Source organism: Pleurodeles waltl, chromosome 1_2 (assembly GCF_031143425.1).
Source record: "Pleurodeles waltl isolate 20211129_DDA chromosome 1_2, aPleWal1.hap1.20221129, whole genome shotgun sequence".
In the NCBI taxonomy this organism is placed as follows: Eukaryota; Metazoa; Chordata; class Amphibia; order Caudata; family Salamandridae; genus Pleurodeles; species Pleurodeles waltl.
This window is the reverse complement of record NC_090437.1, coordinates 98,532,903-98,549,560: the sequence shown is the minus strand read 5'-3', so window position 1 is coordinate 98,549,560 and position 16,658 is coordinate 98,532,903. Positions and strand designations below refer to the sequence as shown.

Sequence of the window (16,658 nt, the reverse complement as noted above, 5' to 3'; positions counted from 1 at the left end):
ATAGCATACATTGGAGTGGAGTGGCGTACACTGGAGTGACACAGAGTGCAGTGACGTAATGCTCAATGATAAGGCCGCCCTGCAGAATGTGATGCTGGACCCCAGTGCCTCCAGTTGACACAGATAATAATTGGTCGTGGGCTCAAGGAAGCCCTCTGAATGGCTGACCCCTCCCCTGCCTGCAGGGGCCTGTTCGGGAAAGCAAAGTGGTTTTCCCGAGAGTTTAACTATTTATTATTCCATGCCCTTGCACGCATTTTGCAAGCCTGCATGGCTTAGAGGGTGAGGGCCCCCCTCCAAAACACGGAACCCTGGGGGTCCCCTGTACCATGGGGGCTGTGGGGCCTCCATTATACCCCTGGTAGAGTGAAGTACCATGTAGTGGAGTTGCATATAGTGGAAAAGCATAGAGTGGAGTGCCATATAGTAGAATAGAGTACAGTAGAGTGGTGCACAGTGAAGTAGCATAGAGTGGAATATAGCATATAGTGAAGTAGCATGCAGGGAGTAGAGTAGAGTGGAGTGGTGTATAGTGGAGTAGTTTCTATTTGACTGGAGTGGTGTACAGTGGAGTGTTGTACATTGGTGTGGCGAACAGTTGTGTGGCATACAGTGAAGTGGGGTAGAGTGGAATAGAATATAGTGGAGTGGTGAGGAGTGTAGTTGCATACAGTGGAATATCATAGAGTGGTGTACAGTAGAGTGACGTACGGTGGAACAGTATGGAGTGGTGTACAGTGGAGTGGGGTACAGTGGAATAGCATACAGTGAAGTGACGTACAATGGAAAGTGTAGAGTGAATTAACATAGAGTGGAATGGCGTAGAGTGGCTTACAGTGGAGTATCGTAGAGTGCAGTGAAGTAGACTGAAATAGTGTAGAGTGGAATGGCATACAGTGGAGTCACATAGAATGGAGTAGTGACGCTGGAGCGGCATACAATGGAATAGCGTAAAGTGGAGTAGCGTAGATTGGATTGGCTTACATTGGACTAGCTTGGAGTGGACAGGCATAGAGTAGAAAAGAGTAGAGTACAGTGGAATGGCATAGAGTGGAGTGTCATAGACTGGGGTGGCGTTCAATGGAATGGTGTGGAGTGGAGTAGCTTTCAATAGAGTGGCATAGAGTGGAGTGGACTGACAAAGTATGGAGTGACGTAGGGTGGAGGGGTGTACGAATGTAGATTAAATTTGTCAGGAACATACAGTATAGTGTACAGATTAACGCAAGACTGAGATTTGTACTGCCTTGAGTTTCTCCAGATCCACCAAGCAATGCAGGGCCAAGCATAGTAGCTTTGTGTTGCTTTGCATATTTGACCTAAGTATTGCATTGCCCATTCAAGATTATGCGTGATACAAGGGTAACGCAATACAATAAGACATCTGGCGCTTAGTTATATATGGTGCACGGTAAACTGCAGTAAATTAGCGGTATGCAGCAGGCCGATGAAAGGCAGTTTATTATTGGCTAATGGCTGCCTTTACAAAATTAAGGCAGGCATATTAGTTTTATTACACTTTACCTGTGATCTGGGTTAGGGCCTTAATTAAAAGTAAGTAGGACATTTTATTATTATTCCCTACCTATTCCCACTGTATTTAGGTGTTAATAGGTAGGGAAATAATTTATATTTTTTATATATATTTTTTTAAAACATACGAAGTACTGTGCTAGTACCTAGCAAGGACCATTTTTTAAAAGAAATGTACCTTATTTTTTAATTGTTTCCAAGCTGTTTTGTAATTTCTCTGTATTCCTGAGGTACTCCGTACACGTTTTTTTTTTTAAATAAAAAATTAAACATGTAAAAAATAAAAAATACACTGCCACACACCTGTTTTTGAAATATAGTGTATTACAGTGTTTTTTTTTAAATTTTTACATACATTATTTTTTATATTTTTTTAAAGTACTGCAGTACCTCCTAGGTTGTACCGCGGTACTCAGTGAAATTCTTTTAATATATAATGAAAATATACATACTTTTTTTTTTCTGCCTCTTACCAGTTTACTATAACTCACGCCCCCTTCATGCACAGTTTTTTCTTCAAGAATTTGACTACTAATGTTTTATTTATATTTTTTGTAACAGAAGTTGTCATGGGGTAATTAGCAGTGCATGACGAGGCCGCAAGTTATAGTTGCCTTAGGGGGCAAGTTATAGCATTCCTGTAACCTTTGTATTCTTTCAGTGGATTTCTATGGTTTTTTTAACGTAAAGTATTTTTTATTACTATACATTAATCCAATTACCACTGTGCGCGGCCTTCTGCCGTGCATGGCGGGAGTGGGCTGCAGGGTCTAGTCTGTGGCCAGGCGCTGCAGCCAACTTCCAATAACCACCCAGCCGCGCCACACATGGTCTTACTGTTTCTGTGAGTGGGTTATTATTTATATATATATATATATATATATCACATGAACGAATCCCGGAATATCGAGGCTTGGCCAGTGGCGGTCCGACCATGGAACCGGGAAGTCCAATTATATAATGTTAGAGTTTCCTTGCCAAATATAATGAAAAGGTCGGTACACTTTCAGAAAGTTGCAAAATATTTTTATTGTCACCAGATTCTTCCTCCCAATGCGTTTCAGCCGTAGCCTTTTTTTACGGTTTCCAAGATCTGCAGATCCACCCTCAGATTTCTACCAAGGGCCTCACTGAGTCCTGCGGATTTCAGAAACTGTCAAAAAAATTGTTTCTCTGTATTTGAAACCCATTAATTATTCTTTTATCACTTTTATATCAATCCCATGGGGTCAGGGAACATCTACCCTGACCCCATCATGTCCATTGCCCCCCACATTTCAGCCCCGAGGACTGATTCCCGATAAAACAAAATAGCAACCTCAACTTCCCTGTGAGATTGGGGTCGGTTAATCATATTCTTCATGTGATGCGTGGATCCGCAGGTCGACACAGGGTGGATCCTTGGAGGATCCACGCCTGTAGATATCTATATTTTGTTTTCTTTAATATCTCTAAAGCCACTGAACGGATTTACACCACATCACAAAAAGCATGCTTTTCAGACCAAGAGCTAGCTTTCTGTAATCCAGTCCAGCGTTTCGGGCTGTAGTTGTATTCAAAATCCCTATTTGAGAATGCAATGGGAGAATGCATTTTGTCCCCTCCCCCCTTTTCTCAGACCTCACTTGACAGATCACCCCTAACCTTTCGGGACAGCAGTTGAACCGAATGAAGAAAACTTTTTGAAAATTTTATGAAGATTCGTCAAGTGGCGCCAAAGTTATTGGCAAAACAAAAATACGCTCTTCCTATGGAAACTGGATCCTAATTATAACTACCTACTGGTGACTGCCAGTAGGTAATATGTATATGTTTATATAGTAGTTATGTAGCTATAGTTAGGACCATGTTTCCATTGGAAAATCATTTTGTGACTTGCCTATATCTTTTGCGTCGTTTGACGAATCTTCACAACATTTTCTGAAAAAAGTGTTCCAGTGATTCTCGTTAGCTACAACATAAATCATTTGTTAATTTTACCCTGCTGGGATTTCATGAATCATGTTTGAGAGAGAACTTTTTTCTCATGATTTTCCCATAGAGGTTATGGAATTTGCTCTAGAAACTTAAACAAGAGCATACTTTCTGTAAATTCACAGTACCTTTCCCAGCCATTTGAGAATTAAGTCCAACATTCTCAGTAAAACATGTACTTCCAGCAGGAGCAGCCTGCCTTCTACTGCAGCCTCCCAGAGTATTCTCAAGAACAACTAGAGAAGCAACAGTCCTACTTATGACAAAAGTGGGGCACACCTGAGGCCATCTTGATTGAATCAAACTGGTAAAACTTATAAGACTTAAAATGTTTAATTTAGAAAGGAACAAAATGAGAAAGGAACAAAATGAAGAGCCTCATTTTGTTGTAGAAATTATGGTTAGTGCTATAGAAAGAAAACTTAGCACACGTTCTAAGTGAGTTCTCAAATATCTTTCTCTTCTATTTCATTAAAACATAGTGACATGCAGACTGAAACATTTACTTTTAACACCAGCAGCAGCCTGCCAGTTAACTCCCTGGGGATCAGCAGCTTCTAATGAGCAACTAGAGTGCTAACATTCTGAATTGATGCCAAAGGTGTGGCACATCTGAATACCATCTTGATAGAATCAAAGTGGAAAACTGAAAGCATTTTCTACTGAGGATATTGCAGTAAATAAGGAAATTAGGGAGCAAGGCCCCACATTCAACCTACTACCCACCTCCCACCGTTCATTGCTTCTTACTTAATGTTAAAAGAAATCCTAGAAATTCACTGAAAAAACAAAAAGTTACAGGGATGTAATAATTAGGAAATAGGAAATAGATGTAAAAAACCTTAGAAATTCACTAAAAAAACTAAGGTTACAGGGACGTTGTGGTTACGCTCAGATTTTACACACACAAAACCATAGAAATTCAGCAGTTGTTGTTAGAGTTATTTGAAGTAACTATAACTTGTGCCGTAAGGTAACTATAACTCACACCTTTGCCATGCACTGCTAATTACCCAAGCTATTACATCACTCATGACATCTTATTTGACATCATTAGTAATATCACTGTAACATTTGCAGTAAAATAATTGATAAGAAAACTGTGCATGGCAAGGGCACGAGCTGTAGTTACCTTAGGGCACGAGTTATAGTTACTTGAAATACCTGTAACTATAACAGCTCCCCGGGGCCACATACTTTTTTAAGAAGAAGGAGGGGGACCATGTGGCCCCCCCTCCTGGGCCTGATATAGCCCTGTGGACCACCTCCTCCCTGTAGCCAGCTTGTGCAAAATAATGGGGGGGGGCAGCGCAGTCCCCCTCCTGGAGCCATATGTGGCCCTGGGTACCAGCATCCACTAGGGCTGGCTCCTGGTATCTCCCAATGTGACCACCCTCAGGAGATAGCTGTGTGCTTTTGCTTGTGGGTAGCTGTGACAGCTCCAGTGAAACAAAAGCAAACGCTCCGCTTCCAGTAGCCGCAGCTGTCAAAATGCTTCTGCTTGTTGGAAGCAACGTTTTCATCTTTTTCCCAACCTGCAGACATGCAGGCAGGGAAAGAGATGAAAGTATTGCTCCCACACACAGGGAGCTGCATTTCTACCATGGAAAGTTATCTATAATCCTTGCTTTTTTCGAGCGCATAGCTCATGTAGTGACTGTGACAAGTGAATTTTTTCTTGGCATCTGCTGCTGAGACCAGAGATTGTGTTATTCCTTTTAAAAACTGCAAGTATATAAAATGGCCTAGAGGCCCCGCCCTTTTGACTTCACCCCATATATATTAATGGTATTCAATGTCTTCCCCACATTTTTCAAGCAAGGTACACAGCTTACTAAAAGGACCCCCAAGTATGTTTCCCGCTGATTTTGGAGACACGTTCTTCATGCACAGGAATATGATCTCATCTCCACCAAACAAAGAAGCACTTTGAGTGCCATGGAGTGGGCTGCAGAGCCTGACCACAGGCCAGGCCCGAGCCAACCCCTGCCACGCAGAGCCAAAAGCCATGCGTGGCGGCGGTTGCATTAATGTAAATTTATTAAAATTACTTTACCTTAAAAAGACCCATAGAAATTCACTGAAAAAACAGAGGTTACAGGGATGTTATAGTTAGGAAAAAGAATTTTAAAAACCATAGAAATGTACTAAAAAAACAAAGGTTACTTGGATATTATAGGTAGGCTCACATTTCAAAGGTACAAAACTATAGAAATTCAGCTGTTATAGAGTTATTTCAAGTAACTATAACTTGTGCCCTAAGGTAACTATAACTTGTGCCTTCGCCATGAACTGCTAATTACCCCAGATATTACAGCACTCATGACTTATTTTATAACATCATTAATAATATCCCTGTAACATTTGTAGTAACATAATACTACAGCACCCTTTGCCAGCCAGAGGACCTGACAGTAGGTGAATCCCAGCTTTGGTTGTGTGGCAGTAATTATGCAACTAACAGACATGCCCAGGGCCTGTGCCACCTTTACAGAAAAAAGTGATTAAATGAGCCACCTAAGTAAAACTGAATTATCCAGGATGTAACTCGCACATTTATAGAACTATAAAGAGAAGTACCTAAAGGGCTGTTCACAATACAGTGTCATCATGGATTGCACGTTATGTGATTGATTGTCATTGAACTACTGTTTTTTCCTTATGTTCATGGGAAATGTATTTGAGAAATATTGCTTTGTTGTTGATGCTGTTGGTATAAAGTGGAGACAAAAATGAATAATCTAAGCCTAGGGGTCCTGACATAGACTCAAGGCCAAACTGGAACCCAAAATCAATCCAGACAAACCAGTTCCCCTCTCTGAGAAGACACAACTCGATTGGGATCATTGGGGTAGGGCAGCCCTTACTTCTCTCTACCTCCCCACCCCAAACCCCACCCCTCATCCTTCAGCCCACCAGTCAAATGCTCCAGTGGCAGAATGGCCAGGCCAATTTGCTTGCTTATGTGAATACTGTGCGCAATTGCTGTAATATGAAAACAATGTTGGAAGAATTCGGGGTCTTCTATCAGAGAAAAGAGCCCATTCACTGTCCATTTTATAAATGTTTTTTTTTTCACGTCAACGATGGCAGTCTGATTTACCGTACATTCTATGTCGAATGTAGAGACAAAAGTTCCTGCATAGCTTGGAAAAGCAGAATTGTCCTCTCCTGTTCATCCCATTGTCCGGCACCTTGTTTTCTCAATGTGGAATCACCAATCTTTGAATCCACTAGGACTGTTCCATGTATTTGTAAGTGAGGCTCACCAGTAGAGCCAACTTGCTAAAGGTAAGAAGGTGCACCCTTAGAGTATGCCCACTCATAGTTCAGCGTTGCTACTGTTCCCTTCATACCCTCTATGTGGAGAGCAATGGTTGGTGGAAGCTAGTTTCTAATCTCATGGCATAGGCCTTTTTTGGTGTGGCTTGACAACAGTGCAGCTGTATGATGACCTGTTTTTGCCAATTCTCTAAATATATGTAGAGTGGGCTTTGTCTCCACCCATACGAGTATGTATTTCTCACTGCTGTTAGCCATGTGCTTGTTCATTCAGCATCCTTACGAGTGCTTGCATTGCCAGCCATGAGCATTCTGAATCTCACTCATTAAATTGTTTATTTCATAGAGGGACTATATTATATATATTTTTTTTTTCAAAGCTGCAGCCTTTTTAATGTTTAAGAAAGGCCTCAAAATGCAAATCAGACCAGTTGGCTTTGCAGATGCTGGTTGCCTTTACTCCTGAAGGTGGGAGGACCTACTGGCGTGTCCTTTGTAAGACCCAAAATTGTGGTGTTTATTTCCTCACTTGTACTGAGTGCAGAGTTTGGAGTATGTTTTGTTTCTATATGTATTTCACATTATGCCAGTTACCACTGAACTCTAAATCTGAGTATGCATTGCATACTGCTTCCTTTGTGATAAATGAGGAGTGCCGGCCCTGCACCGTTCCCCTGGAGAGTAAGGAAATACCAGACAACACAACAACATCCTGTTTCTCCTTGCAGGTTTTATCTGATTCCTGCTGGTCCCACTAGATTCGTCTTACTTCAGTCGTCAACCGCGTACTCATACTTGAAAGTGGTTAAAGGGATAAATGAGAGGTTCTCTGACTCCATTACTACTTTCTATTTTAAGTGCGAGATAAGGAATCAAGTACTTATTATATTTAATTTGTTTGATATCTGATTGTATGTTTTTGCTACTGTGAACCTATAGTGTTAGTTGAAGATGTAGTGCCCAATTTAGGTTTTCTAGGCTGATGTCCTGAAGGCCAGAGAGGCAGCGGCACAGTCTCCTCCCCGATGGTGGTGGACGTTCTGTTGTATTCAAAGTTGGCCATCATTATAGCAGTGGCTCTTCCTCCAAGGTTCCTGTTTCCACCACCATTGCAGCCATTTTGGGGGAAACATAGTTTAACAGCAGTTCCACCAGGTCCATGCTGCCTGATGAAATTCATGGCCATGAACATGGACACTAGAAATGTACTTCTAAAGGGTGGATGATTGGCTATGCCTACAATTCAAGCGTCCAAGACATGCTGGGGCATTTCCTTGCCCTTTCCTGTTGAAGAATGCCACGCATTGCATGGGAGTTATTTATGGTGCTAACAGTGCCTAAAATTGTTGCATTGATGTTACCTTAGTTTAGGGTGCTGGTCCACATCATTTCAGGTAACATCAGCACCGACACGTGATGTACGTGATGTTTGAGAGGAGACTACACCATTCATTTGTCTGAATTCTGCCATCCACACAGATGGTGCGATGCCAAGAACGATCAGCAATTTCACCTTTTTGCTAGATTCCTGTCCTTTGTGAGGCCTGTAAAGTTGCAAGCCAATGTAAATGCAGCATCTAGAACAAATTTGGAAGCTAGGTGTATTCTCAGAGCACGGTGATATATTTTCCCCAGTTTGCAGTATATGTGTCCTTAAATGCTATGATCAATTGAAAACTATATCCATGAAGACTTAGCAGCACTGCAATGTGACTTAGTCTATGCGATTTTTTTGCTAATGACAAAATTATTTTGTTCTTAGGAGGAATGGTTGACTTGTCAGAGAAATTGGCTTTACCTGGAAAGTATTTTCAGTGCTCCAGATATTCAGAGACAGTTGCCGGCAGAAGCCAAAATGTTCTTGCAGGTCGATAAATCCTGGAAAGAAATTATGAGAAAAGTCAATCGTTTGCCAAATGCACTTCGGGCTGCTACTCAACCTGGTAAGAGGAAAATATGGATTTCACTCAGTCCTGTTGCACACCATTTAATTGCTAATGAAGTATTCTGTTTTATCTAATGCAAAATGGACTCAATGGGTGTTGGAATATTGCACAGAGATTGCACACAATATTTTAAAATTGAAGAAATACATTGTATTTTTATACATAGTAAATATAGCCATCAATTTCACAAAGGATGCTGCTGTAGCTTAATCAGGATAGTCAGGCATTTCTTTTTTATTCTTTCAACTTTTCCATTTGTATCTATTACTTGTGCGTTGTTAAGTGTATAAGTGCATAGTAGTCCAGTTTGTTGCTTTTAGGTGGATGTCCCCCATTTGCTAAACTCCAAATAAGGCCACGAAGTGGAATGCATTGGTAGTTGAAATGCACTATTTGCTCCTCTGGTAGCCAACCAAAGTGGGGAGCAAAATGATATCCTCTGTTCAAAAAGACAGGAACAGTTATGTTCTAAACTCTTTGAATTCTCTTAAAACGGGCTTTCTGCATCTCCAAGTTTGTTCCTGTAATCTGAGAGGAAATGATTGCATAGTTGACTGTCGCAGCTGAAGGGAACCCAAAAGACCACTTGAGCCACATGTCAAAACAAAGAAGGTCCTCATTTATCAAAACATCCAGAATTCTATCCTTCGTAACCAAGAGTGAAAGTTGTTCCATTGTGCTAACTTACGTATCCGTGTACCAGAGATGATGGATGTTCTTTAATAGTGCAGCGGCTTGCGCAAGAATGAGTACAGAGGTTTTGGAGAATATCCAGTGAGTAGACAGATGCGATCTGTTGTGCTAGAACCTTTTTCAAACCTTTTCATAATTTGCATATCATCTTCATCTTTATAAGAATGAAACACTGTGTGTGCCAATGATGATGGCAGGGTCAGTAGAGGAACACATTGAAACTCAACAGAACGAGCACATAATCCTGCGGGATACCCCAGGGATACCAGAGATTAGTGTTCTAGCAGGGTATGAGCAGGGTGAGATCTCCATCAGATCTCCACCAACTGGGTTTTGTCATGAAGAAAGGATGTAATGCATAGAATGACTGACTGTATCATTGGTTATATACTTCAGTAGCGCACACTACTCCAGACAAACCTAATTACAACACAAATATACTTCAGCTTTTTCCTTTAGACAGTAAAGGCCAGATGTACCAAAGGATTTTACCCATTCTGTGTCTATGGGAAAAAGCTTTCGTACATATGGCCCTTAGTGAGGTGCTCTATCTGAGGTGAGACAGTGACTATACCAGAAATGAGGGTCTTGGACCAAAAATAAGTAGGAATGTAGAAGAATCTAACTATCTCCTTCCCAGTGTCAGCTCAATTAATAATAAATCTTCTCCCTGATTGGCATACAATATCTCCACATCAGGGGCCTCTGATTTACTGCTCTCACTGCGTCTCATGATTACATTCTTCTATGTTGAGCTCTTTGAGCCATGTCTTGGGAGATCCGGAAGGCACTGGCCCCTGCTGCGGAGAATTGGGTTGCCCATTGGAAGGTGTTTTTATGGATTGAACGTGTATAAGGGATTGCGCTAAGAGCAATAGAGAGGAATTCAAACTGATTGATATGTGTTTCCGAGACATTCTTGCTATGAGGATTAAGTTTAACTTCTTTTCTTAGAGGTGCAGGTTGGCACCCATTGTTTGAAAAACTTTACAATTCCCTAGATACTGGAGGGTGCTGTTTAGGTTGCTCCTTCCAATTCTTTTTTATTTGAGTCCCGATGAAGACCCACTAGTGAGACTACAATTGGTCCTTTTCCTTGCCGGGTCAAAACATTGATATTTATAAGGAGCCTGGATTGATAATTTTGTCCACTGGAGGGCAGTTTTGAATAAAGCAGTTACCCTCCCTTGATGAGAGTATACTCATATTAGATTGGAATTGTTATTGATAGGCTTTTGTGTATTGATCATGATGTATTTATGTTTAATTCCTTTTATTTCTACTTAATTTTATGCACAAGCACTTTTTCTTTGAACACTTCGTTCTCTTTTTTGATGCTTTCTTTTTGGGGCAATCATCTATGAGATTGCATTAATAATGTATCTATAATATTGTATGCGATTATTATTGAAGACATTCTATACGTTGTACTGGACTGATAATATCTGACCAGCTTTCAATAATAGAAAAAGTGGTCTGGGATACTATTAAGGAGTGAGCTAAGGTCCATTTTTTTCTGATTGGACCATTGTTGAATTCAACCAAGGCCACAGAGATAACTATTGTGTCGGTGGATGCCGCCAACAAGGACACACATCTACATTATCAGCCGGGGGCCCACGGTAAGCCATCCCTCTTTTCTAACTGTAGGACAAACAATAGAGGGCTCTCAAGGACTTAACAAGAATGCTGTGGGGGAAACGATGGGCAGGCTGGCCCAGAGGGTGGATTTACAGCAGGAAATCATGATGGCTTACCCAATTCAGGTGGCTGCAAAACAGTTTGTCCCCCCAATCTTCATAAGGCACACAGACATCTTAGAAGCCCCAGTAACAGTAGAAAGGGGAAAGCGTGATCTGATCTGGACGGTAATTAACTTTTTTTCCCTATCAGAGGGCACGCAATGGTGATGCGAGGGCTCTGATGCTCCTGACTCTAGTAATCACCCTGTAAGTGACATGGATTAGGATATTGTGCTTGCCGCCCACAAGACTGTCAAAAAGAATGCACAGTTTGGCAACACTGGGAAAGTTCTGCAGTGGGACTGTTCGCAAACTGAGCAGCTGGTTGGTGGGTTGACTGGTGGTCTTGTGGAAGCACAAAACTCTAGCCTCTCAACGTTGGAGGCAATTTATCTTTATGTTACACTGAGAGGAAACAAGGCTTGACAGCTGCAAGGCTCCAGAGGCAACACATAAACTACAAGAAGTGGTTCGTAAGATGGCTAAATCTTACGGTGTCATGGTGGACCGACTGTCCAACCTAGAAACTAGAACATTGGCTCTTGAGATTGATCTGGTGGGGGCCTAGGGTCAGACAACTGCATACGAGGCCCAAATGATTGATGAACAATGTAAGCTAGAGGATCAAGAAAACCGCCTGTGCCGGAACAAATTACGGACCTTTGGGGTACCAGAAGGTAGAGAAGGCTCCGATATGAGGTTGTTTGTGGTGAATCTATTTGAGAAGGCCCTCCCTTAATTGGTGGGCTGGAGCTGGTCTAAGGAGATGCTACATGCACACAGAGTACCCCAGATGCAGAAATGGTCCAAAATAAATATGTTATGGCCCAGGGCAATACTAGTTTATATTGGAAACTATCTTCTCAGACAGGCAGTCTGCGCGAAAGCAAGGCCAGACGCTAAAAGAACAGCTGATAACATGTTGTTATTTGCTAAACCAGACTTTTGTCATGCTACGGTGGAACGACGGTGGTGCCTCCGCCAATTAATTAAACCATTCAGGATAAAGGAGCGTATACCTTCCTATGAAATCCAGCATGACTGAAAGTAGTCTGAAAGGACAGTATGCAGATGTTTTCGACAGAAATCAAGGCTAAGGAGTATATGGAAGACTTGCAGTAATGGTTTCTGTTCCTTCTCTTTTGCGCTAGTTATCACAATAGATTAGTTGGGGGGGCCCGTGCAAGTGCTGGAAGAATTAAATGGACATATACTATGCTGATATTTTGAAATATGCATATTGGTGGATTGAAGATGTATTGTATCTGCAGGCCTCGAAAAATTTAAAAAATGTTACTAGACCTGCAGGTCGAGTAACTTGAATAATCTACTCGACCATAACTGTAATGTACTTGACCCATAAATGGGTCTCAAATTGTGTGATGTTAGTAAAATATTTTAGTTTACAGAGTCGCCTTTTTCCTCATTGTCACATATGAGTGTACCTTCAAATATGTGAGCTCAGCATTTCTGCTGTACAAAAAAAAAACTTCCTTGTTTGATTAAATAGACTAAATGTTTACTCCATGTATAAAAATAATCTAGCCCACATATAGGGAACACATGATCCATTACTTGCCTCACAGTTTACTAATAGCATTGCCATCAGGGCAGGAGTGTTTCTCAGTTTATGTTTAAACACTCACTTTTAATAAATATGTTACTAAAGCATGATGTGGTTGCACACTGTTATTTACAGTCAGAACATTTCCTGGAAATGTCCAAGTGCCTTCCAACTAACTTGAAGCTTTACTGATAAAACTATATAATGTATTAACAATCTGTGAAAATTCGGTTTGCACATAACCAAATAAAGTGTTTTGATTTGTTTTTCTATTAAAATAGAAGTACATACAATGGGCTTTCACAACTACTGAAATATATTTTAGAAATGTTTGTACAGTTGACTTAACTATTTAAATGTTATGTGTTAGGAAATACCAAAATCCCAGAACGCTGCAGTGAGAAGGAAAATTAATTGTAAGACAAACTGACTTTTGACCTCTGTCTCTGAACACAGAGCAAATGGGACAAGAACAAGATTTAAAGGCATCTTTATTGCTCCTCCACTTTCTGACTGCACAGAACACCTATTCTTTGTCAACTTCTCAGAAGGTAGCGAGTAGGTCCTAAAAATAAATGACTCATCATAGCGAGTGGGTGAGTAAATTTGATGAGGCCTGATCTGGTGACTATGGGGGACAAGGTTGGTGCCTATGTCGCTATAGAAAGTCATCCCATGGGTGGTACCATAGCTATAAATTTGAAAGTAATGCTCACGCTAGGAGATTGGCTGGAGAGGATGCCTGCATCGTATGAGACTAATGAGCGTTCTGTTGGCTTCTCATGGAGGAGGAGTTGGGTAGTGGGGAGTGTCAGGAAGGAGAGGGCACCTGCTGTGGTAGGAAGATAAGGTGGAATGGAGAGAGGTATGGAGGCACAGTAGGGTGGGGAAAGACTCAGTGGGTGGGGTGTAGGAGGGTGAGTGGGTGGGTGTGGGGTAGGGGCAGGGGGTGGGGTTGGCTGGGGTAGGTGGAACAAGTGGGGCTGAGGGAAAAAGATAATGAACAGTGGTCCGAGACAAATCAAATTGGTTAGAATGGGTCCTAAGAAGGCTTAGATAGGTTGACAGCTTGTGCAGGTTGATATGGTAACAAGTGGTCTAGCTCATAAGTTTCGGGTACTGGTATATTTCTCTGGTCACTTTCTCAGGCTAAATGGGTTAACTCTCTATCTGTTCAGTTAACATAGCCGGTCTAAACGACAGATCAAAGTGACGAAGAGTGATAGAGATACTTAGATACCTGGCTACGGATGTCATTTGTTTACAGGAGACACATATTCCCTGGGGAAGATGACATTTGTTGCCCATAAAAGGATATGTTATGCTATCATGTAGTACTCAGACATCCATGATTAAGGGGGTAGCTATATTGGCTAGAAACCACGTTGGCCCTACTAAATTCAAGTTGGTAGATAAGTAGGAGAGGTGGGCAGCATTAGAGTGTTGTACCCCAGGGACCAGTTTTACAATCTGCTTGATTTATGTTGCTAACCTGGACAACCTGGCTCTCATTGAAGAGCTGATGGTCGAGCTTGCCATGTGGCCTACACCGCTGATAATTTGTGGGGAAATGAATCTACATTTAGAGGCGGGATGGTGAGAGGCAACCCAGTACTTAGGGGGAAAAGTGCATCTATTTAAACTTTGGTTTCTCTTGCAAATGGCCATGGATTGGTGGACATATGGGATTATCTAAAGAGCCCGGATCTTGGCTTTTACCTATTTTGATTAGTCACATAGAATGTAGTATTGTTTAGACTACTTTTGGGTTTCCATCGGTTTAAAGGGTATGGTGGATATACAAAAGCTTATTATGCGCTTCTCAGATCATAATCTGCTAATTTTTTAAGTAGGAGGGTAGGGTGGAGTTAGACCCTAGGTTAAATGGACATTTGACAGGAAACTATTGTTAAATACTTGCTATATTAAATACATGAGGAACTGGGAAACAGAGTTCTTTGATTTAAATTGATATAGCGCCTCACGAGAGATGGTGTGGGACTGTTTTAAAGCAGGGGTAAGAGGAAAGGTTGTCTTTTATACTGCCAGCCAGAAGAAGCGCCAAGAAGCAGAAATCAAGGGACCTTATAGACATTTGACCATATTTGAAGGAAGTCACACCCATGGGATTATATCAGGACACGATATTGCACAAATCAAACAAGAAATTGCAGTAGCAAAAGCTAAGATTAACAGTCAATATGTTAAGGTGTTGGCAGATAAATTTTATATCATGCCAAAATTAATGCTATGAATATAGTGAAACTATAGGTAGACATCTCGCCTTGAGCACTAGGCAAAAGTAAGTATATAGAAATATTGATCACATTAAAAGGGTTGATGCGACCTCTGCAGCAGACCTAGTAGATATTATTAGAACTTTTAAAGCTTATTATAGGACCCTGTATACTGAAGATACTTTCCAAACGCCCTTTCCGCTAGAGGCAGGTCAGTTAAGTGAGGGACATCGGGCGCTTTACGAAGAGTTCAGCTGGAACCTAAAAGCAGATATTACTTCAGAAGAAGTTGCAAGGGCACTTAAGTCATTGGCTTCAGGGAAAGCAGCAGGTCCTGATAGAATTCCTCTCAAATTCTACAAAATATTGTACCCTATGTTAGCGCCATTTATATTAGATCTTCTTTTAGGCGTACAACGGAACGGGGGGCCTCCCCCATCATGCCAGGAAACAAATATTGGGAATTTTGTAAAAAAAGAACAAGCCTCCTGATAATCCAGGCTTGTTTAGACCAATTTCATTGTTCAATGGCTATTCAAATCTATATGCTAAGATTGTAGCAGTTTGTCTGGGTGGAGTCATTGCCCATCTGGTCTCGCCGTGGTAACGCAGGGTTATACCTGGCAGAGGCTCGGCGGATCACGTTAGACGAGCTATTATGCTATTTGATATAGCGGAAGTTACAGGAGCTCGAATGGCTATGATTTTCCTAGACACAGAAAAAGTATTTAATCAAGTATCATGGTGTTATCTATGGTCAGTACTGAAGCTAAAAGGGTTTGGCCCACAGCTGGTTCAGGCAATAAGGGTGATGTATTATGCATCTTCTGTCAGGCTACAAATTATGGGCCAAGAATCTCAAAAGATTGCTATCACGAGAGGCACAAGACCGGGATATCCCTGCTCTCCAATTTTGTTTGCCCTTTATTTATACTTATTTATTGAGCAGCTCACCCAAAACCAGACTGTTGGACTTTTTTTGCCTATGCAGAGTCATCCCTAATCTTTTTGCCTCCTGTCTCCTATTTTTTCTGACCTGTCGCTGTTGGCTTTTGAACTCTGAGCACTTTACCACTACTAACCAGTGCTAAAGTGCATATGCTCTCTGTGTAACTTGTATGTAATTGGTTTATCCATGATTGTCATCTTTGATTTACTAGTAAGCCCCTAGTAAAGTGCACTAGAGGTGCCAGGGCCTGTAAATCAAATGCTACTATTGGGCCTGCAGCACTGGTTGTGCCACCCACATAAGTAGCTCTGTATTCATGTCTCAGACCTGCCACTGCAGTGTCTGTGCAGTTTTAACTGTAAATTCGACTTGGCAAGTGTACCCACTTTCCAGGCCTAAACCTTCCCTTTTCTTACATGTCAGGCACCCCTAAGGTAGGCTCAGGTAGCCCCAAGGGCAGGGTGCAGTGTGTGGTTAAGGTAGGACATATAGTAATGTGTTTTATATGTCCTGACAGTGAAATATTGCTAAATTAGTTTTTCACTGTTGCAAGGCCTGTCCCTCCCATAGGTTAACATGGGGGCTACCTTTACATCTGATTAAAGTGTAGATTCCCTTTGGGAGCGGATGGACATGTGGAGTTTGGGGTCTCTGAGCTCACAATTTAAAAATACATCTTTAAGGGACAGATGTAACAAAATAGGCATTTGCGATTTGGAAATAGCAATTTTTAAGAAA

At 41.4% G+C, this 16,658-nt stretch overlaps 1 protein-coding gene across 2 annotated transcripts in view; it reads left to right on the top strand.

The window, feature by feature from the left end:
• Positions 1 to 16,658, top strand: part of DNAH6 (dynein axonemal heavy chain 6) — a 1,211,389-nt gene that overhangs the window by 319,626 nt on the left and 875,105 nt on the right. For both annotated transcript variants that reach the window (XM_069236637.1, XM_069236634.1), the window contains exon 22: positions 8,552 to 8,732. In XM_069236637.1, coding sequence (XP_069092738.1) covers positions 8,552 to 8,732 — 181 coding nt within the window. The remainder of the gene's footprint in view (positions 1 to 8,551; positions 8,733 to 16,658) is intronic.